General features: G+C 56.8%; 1 protein-coding gene across 1 annotated transcript; it reads right to left on the minus strand.

Annotated features, from left to right (window-relative positions):
• Positions 1 to 4524: 4524 nt before the first annotated feature.
• Positions 4525 to 5844, minus strand: LOC310923622 (C-type lectin domain family 2 member B-like; the record flags this gene model as incomplete). The annotated part of the gene is made up of 5 exons (XM_083885548.1): positions 4525 to 4677; positions 4788 to 4888; positions 4986 to 5164; positions 5266 to 5361; positions 5727 to 5844. 5 exons carry the CDS (start codon positions 5842 to 5844, stop codon positions 4563 to 4565), a joined length of 609 nt encoding a protein of 202 aa, XP_083741674.1. The 3' UTR covers positions 4525 to 4562.
• Positions 5845 to 6766: the final 922 nt, after the last annotated feature.

Here is a 6766-nt window from a genome sequence, read left to right on the forward strand (position 1 = left end):
CTACGAGTGGATGAAATGATTTCTGTTGCACATCCTGGCCAAAATCAAGTAATGCCTTGACTCTCTAACACTAAAAATATTGTTGGACAAATTCTGTTTTTCTCACAGTTTCTGTAACAAGATTACACCACCACAATGATTTCTCATAATAATCCTTCTTTTATATTGTCAGTTACATTTGGACCAGGGGTGAGAATCAATTCTACACCTAGGAGAAAAAGTAAATAAAACTTGATTACTTTGAAATGTTTTTGTCTATGTTTGTGTGAGGCTCTTAGTGATGGCAAAATTTCGGTTTGGGTTTTTCGATGTTCATCTTTAGGCTGCATTTTGCAAAACTAGAAGGGCTTTAAAGGTGACCCTTTAAGGCACAAACAGGCAAAAGAATTGAACAGTTAAATTAACAGTTAAAACAAAAGCAGATTGTGGGGGGGCACATGTGAGTCATTCAGTGGCTGCTCTGGAAGAGAAGCTCCATTCCAGGCAGCCAGGAGAGGAGCTTTAGAAATGCAAATTAACACTGCTGGGGAAAAGTGGGGACAGTGCACCAGGCTCTTCTTGCCTGCGGGAGGAATTGGGCTGATTCCCTCTGCCCCTCAGCCCAAGCTCTGCCTGCTTGCACAGATGGAATTGGCACAGCCAAAGGCAGAGCCCACAGGGAGGAGATCTGACTCTGCAACACAAATTGCTTCAGCTGCAAAGGGAAACAGCCAGTGGAGAATGGTGTGAAAACTTCACTACAACAAGTGGGGGGAATCATCCCTCTCCCCACTCCAACATGTGCTGGCACTGTCTGTGTCACACAGGGAGCATCAGACCACTGGGCTGTTTGTGCTACCACAGGCTCAGAGAAATCACTTGGGAATCCAAGTCTTTGATGATTTAATTAGAGAAAAGAGATCAATTGATGCAGCCCTGGCTGGAGGGAGCCCCCAAAAATGGGGAAAAGATGAACGACCACCACAACAAATCCTACAACACCCTGGACCAGCCCCTGGGAACCCAAACCAATTCACATCAGGAGCCAGAGAACACATTGATCATTCCAATGGCACAATTAGATTACAAGATGTCCACGAAATAATAACCAACCAGACAGATCCAGCTCCTCAGTCTGGCCCACCAATCCACTCAAACCAAGAACACAACATTTCACCACGGGCTGGGATCAGATTATCTGTGAGCAGAAGGAGGAGGACAGGGTGGAAAATTAAATGACTCAAGATGCTGTTGGCAAAGAGATGACAACAGAAAAGTGGGGAAACAGAAAACAAAGGAAATAAGAAAGCAGCTCATGTTCCGGTCCAAACGTGGAAAGGATGGGAATGGGACACGGTTTGGTGGCTCCCTGGCACAGCAGGGGTTAAACGAATGCTCTTTCTCCTCTGTTGTGCTACAGCAACTCTCAACTTTGGGCCCTGCACCACACCTTGCTGAGGGCAGCTCATTCACAGCTGAGCAAGGGGATGCAGGTGGCAGCCAGGCCTCCTGAGCCACACACGGCTACAAAAGGACAGGAACTGTTAAAAATGACCCGATAATATTGGCTTTCACATTTGTGCATTAGTCTTTATATGTGGTTATTGATTTCAAGTGCAGTGGAATTTATAATCCCTTTTAGCTGCTTGCTAATAAAACTTATTTCTTATTTTAGTATGCACATTAAAGCCCACGGAAATAGTAGTGTGATGAGTGTTATGTTGATATATTCACCTTACAGCTTATAGAAATAATTATGTGATGAATGTATTGTACCACAGGCCTTAGCAAAACATAAAATGTTAAAATCCTTCTTGTAACCGAGAGAACTGTGTAAAGCAATTAGGTTGTTTCCCACATCTGCTGACTGACCTCTCCAAGTGATAAGGGTGACACCAACCAGAGCACGGGAGAAGAATTAGAGAAGAATTTGTTACCTGTTCAGTATCTGGGAAGTGTGAAACAACAGGATGAAGCCACAAGAAGAAATAAAATATATTGACCTGATCCACAGGATGTTATTTAGATAAGCCAGAACAGAAACCCAAAATAAAGCAAAGTTTCTATAACAACGAAAGCTACCAAGAATATTTGAATAATGCATGAAACCCATGAACATGTATATGCCTTAGTAAAGTAACAGTACAGAGATAACACTGTCTTAACGCACCCACGGGTCCCTTGGCTGATCGCCAGGAACACCCAGCGCTGGACATGGAACTGGTTTTTCCCTTATTGAACTTTGGAAAAATATTCTAAGACTGAATATTCGTTTTTCTCAGAATTGAGGTCACTGACAACAATCCCAAAACCAAAGAGGACCCAGCAAGAAAAAACAGAGTCAACGAGTGAATCTGCTCGGAGACAGGGCCGGGGACTGGGAGATAAGGGAGCAACGGGAGAATCCATCAGTTTCAGAAAATGTTCCTCATTGACACGGACTGTGCTCAGCCAAGGCCCTGCGAAATTCCTGAACACGGAGAAGAAGAACAAAGACTGAGCAGAGCCGGGAATATCGGATGTTCTACAAAAGGGGGGCGCATATTAACGAGGACATGCAGGAGGCGGATCGGGAAGTCGGAACTTTCCAAGGACCTTCGCCACGGGGCAAAGGGACAGGGAGATGCAGGAGGGAAAATCAGGAGAAAAAGGAGGCCGCGTCCTACAACAATTGGAGAGACCCCCCGGCAAAGGCCGCACGGCCTCTCCCTTTGTTCAGGAATAAAGTCACTTTTACAGGACTCCTCGGGCTCCTGTGGGGACACAAACCTCTGGCCACCTCTGGGAATTTTCCCGCACAGCCCCCCCCGGGGACAGGGCGGCCACCTCCGTCCTCCCCACAGGAACCGGGACGAGCCGGCGCTGCTCCGGCAGCGGCTCCTGCCGAGGCAGCGGCGGGAAGGAGAGCGCGGGCAGCCGCTCCCGCAGCGCCCTCAGGCCACGGGCAACACGGCGCCGACACGGCACAAGGAACCCGCCGGAGCCCCCTGCCGCCCCCTCCGCCCGCAGCCAGCCCCGAGCCCCGGCAGAACCGAGCGCGGCTCCCACCTGCGCTGGGGCCGCCTCCGAGCTCCGCCAGTGCCGCCTCACCGGGCTCCGGCCGCTGCCGCCGCTCCCGGGGCCGCACACGCGCTCCCACAATGGCGCCTCTGCCCAGCCACGGGCGCCCGGGGGGCGGCCCCGGCAACGGGCTTGGCCCCGCTCCGCCCAATCAGCGCGCGCCCACAACCGGCACTGACGGCACAATCAGCCAATGGCGGCGAGCGAGGCCCGGGCTGTGCACACGGCCCACACCCGCCCCGCGCTCTCAGGCCCCGCCCCCGGGCTGTGGGAGGGGAAAGCCGCAGATGAGGAACCGCCCTGGGACGGGCCCGGGCCCGAGTCGAGATTGAGCTGGAAACACAAACAAAGTTCTCCGCACCTCCCGGCCCGCCTTTCCCAGCCCTGCGTGTTCGCTGCCACCGCCTCCGAGGAAAGCCCTCAGTTCTCCCGGCCCTAATGAGGAGCATCAGCGCATGGCTTTGATTTCGCCAAAAAAAAAAAGGGAAAAGCCCCAAGGCCCTTGGGCTGAGTGGAGGAGGGGGGAGATTTCTGGCAGAAAACTCCAGAAATCTTTTTTCCCGAGGCGGGGAAGAACAAAGCCCAGCCCAGTGAGGCGGGTCGCTCCCAGCAGCGCCTCTCTGCCGTCCCAGCTGAAGCCCTCGCTGGCTGCTCCGGGCTGGACGGGCGCACCGGGAGCGCTGGGAAGGGGCCCCGGCTCGGGGCGCGGCCCCCGGGGCAGCCCCGCGGCAGCTCCAAGGCTCCGCCAGCCGGGATGGAACGTGGCAGGGGGAGCGGGGAAGGGACGGGGCTGCCGGCGCCGAGGGAACACCAGGGACACCGGGGGCGCTTCACGAGCATTTAATAAGAAACCCCAAAATTATAAACAATACAAAAACAGCAACAGTGGCACCTTAAAAACGGATGGGGGTCAGGAAGAGACATCCCACAGAAGGGATGGAATGGAATTCCACTGAATTGGAATGGACCCACAAGGATTGAGTCACACCCTTAAGGTATTGGTGCCTGTGGGGTCAAATCACACATTGGCATTATTGGCACCTTGCCCCAGCCACAGTCACAGTCACATGGAAGCACTTGCTTATGGTCTGTATCCACAGTGTTATACCAATATAGATATAAAAGCTTAGTGAATAAATATAGTGCCAGAAGAAGGTATATGAAACCTGTTTCCACAGTGTTATATCTACATATATATACAGGCTTGGTGTATAAATGTGTAGTGCAAGAGAAACAGGATGAGTCCTGGAGTGGCTCCAGGAGAAAGAAACCCCCAGCCCCAGCCCAGGCAGCCACACCTCAGCTTCCACATCACCTCCTCTTCCTGCACGTTCATCTCCTGGAGACCAGGCACTGAGGTGACCCTGAGACAAAATACTGAGATGTTCATGAGATCAGGCACGGAGGTGACCCTGAGGGTCAGTGCAAGGCAGACACTGTGCCTGAGGAAGGACATCCCAGGGTCTGGGAAAGGGCAAAGCTGTGACTGCCCAGCACAGAGAAGGTGCTTTGTCCATCCCCTGTTACAGCCGAGTTTGGGCTCTGCTGCACAGATAGGGCATCAGGTATGAGCAGGGCACACTCCTGAGTTTATTCTCAGCCAGGAAAACACACTCTGCATCGCCCAGGACAGGAACCCTGCAAGGAGGAGCAGAGACAATGCTGGCAACACAGGGGACACACTGTGCTCCCATGCCCCCATTCCCTGCCCACATCCCCCAGGCCCTGCTCGGCTCCCTGGGACTCACGAGGAGTTGAAGCTGCTGCCGTCCTCCCACTGAAGCTGCTGCCCCCGTCTGCGCAGCCCCAGCCAGAGATTGACCTTCCGGCTGGGGCGGGACAGGAACTCCTGGGAAGTGAAGAGACCAGCAGTCAGATCTGCACCCCCAGCCCAGGAGCCCCCCAGGCCCCCCTCGGACACCCCACACCCCCAGCCCCTCACTCACCATTTCCTCATCCCTGAGCACGGCCAGGGAGGCCCCGAGCTCAGAGCACCGAGCCTGACCCTGATCCCAGGTGTGCTGATCCTTCGAGAGGAAGTAGCAGATCCTGCGGTACCCGACCCAGTCATCAGGACAGGCCAGCGGAGTGCCAGGAAAAGCTGCAATGTTTGTTTGTCTTCCCCCTGCAGAGGGAAGAGGAGAAGGTCCAGGATTCCCCTCCACAGGCAATAGGGACCCTGCTGTGCCCCGAGGGGCTGGGCTGAGGCAGCTGCTCCTCCCTTACCTGACAGCACAGCCAAGGCCGGCACCAAAGCCAGGACCAGCATCACGAGCAGAGTCAGCACCAGGGTGACCTTGGGATGGGATCTGAACCTCTCACCTGCAGCAGTAAAGAGTCCATGGCTGTGAGGACGGGGCTGTCCTGAGCACGCCCAGCCCTCACATCCCCCCACCCAACACCCGGGGGACACAGGAGGGATCCCCCATTCTGTGTGCCCCTCACTCAGCTGGCAGCAAGAGAAACAAGGGACAGGGGCACAGCCAGGGCCAGGGCACAGCCGGGGCCAGAAGAACTGCCCAGCGCCGGGGGCAGCCGGGGGTGTCGGTCCCGGCCCCTGCGGGGGCCCAGCAGAGCAGGAGGGCTCTTCCAGAGCCCTGGAAACAGCCACAGCCCTGCCAGCCCTGTGCACCTGTGGGGTGACACTGTCCCCTCCCTACAGCCCACGGCGCTGGCCCTGCACTCACACAGAAACTGTAGGGGTTTCTTCTGTATGTTCTCAGCTTCTGATCCGTTCTGGCATTTCAGGGGCTTCTTCACCATCCCAGTACTGGAGCGGGGCTCATTCTCCACATCTTCATTCATTGCACACCCACCAGTGGCCCCTTCTTGCTTAGGACAAGTGGCTTCTTGCTCCCCCCTCCGAGCTCCGCCAGTGCCGCCTCACCGGGCTCCGGCCGCTGCCGCCGCTCCCGGGCCCGCACACGCTCCGGAATGCGGAGTGGGACGGAGCTGGATCCTTTCTCGACCCGCGTTCTGAGCAATCCGCGCGTGGAACACGAGGAGAGGCGGGAGACATCAGGTGGAAGGGCGGCTTGGCGCTCTGCACGGAACGGCCCCGGCTGTTTTCCCGAACTCCAGCGGTTTCTCGGGAAAGGTGGCTGAGGAAAGACCTCGGCGCTGTGCCCGGAGGGACATCCCAGCCCAGTTTCACATCCGACTTTTCAAATTAGGGAAACAATGGAATAATCACAGGACGGGATCGCGGCAGTTCCGTGCCGCGCGCCAAGCCCGCCCCTCTCCCCCATTGGCCGACGTCTCCCGCCGCGTCTCCTTCTCGCGCGCTGATTGGTCAGTGCTGGGCTGAGGGACGATCCCGGCCCGCCCACTCCGCCATGCTCGGATCGGCCCCCGGAGCGCGGAGCGACTCTGGAAACCGGGACCGGCCCCGGGAGCGGCGGCAGCGGCCGGAGCCCGGTGAGGCGGCACTGGCGGAGCTCGGAGGCGGCCCCAGCGCAGGTGGGAGCCGCGCTCGGTTCTGCCGGGGCTCGGGGCTGGCTGCGGGCCGAGGGGGCGGCAGGGGGCTCCGGCGGGTTCCTTGTGCCGTGTCGGCGCCGTGTTGCCCGTGGCCTGAGGGCGCTGCGGGAGCGGCTGCCCGCGCTCTCCTTCCCGCCGCTGCCTCGGCAGGAGCCGCTGCCGGAGCAGCGCCGGCTCGTCCCGGTTCCTGTGGGGAGGACGGAGGTGGCCGCCCTGTCCCCGGGGGGGGCTGTGCGGGAAAATTCCCAGA

Source organism: Zosterops lateralis (genome assembly GCF_965231275.1).
Source record: "Zosterops lateralis genome assembly, contig: HAP1_HAP1_SCAFFOLD_145, whole genome shotgun sequence".
In the NCBI taxonomy this organism is placed as follows: Eukaryota; Metazoa; Chordata; class Aves; order Passeriformes; family Zosteropidae; genus Zosterops; species Zosterops lateralis.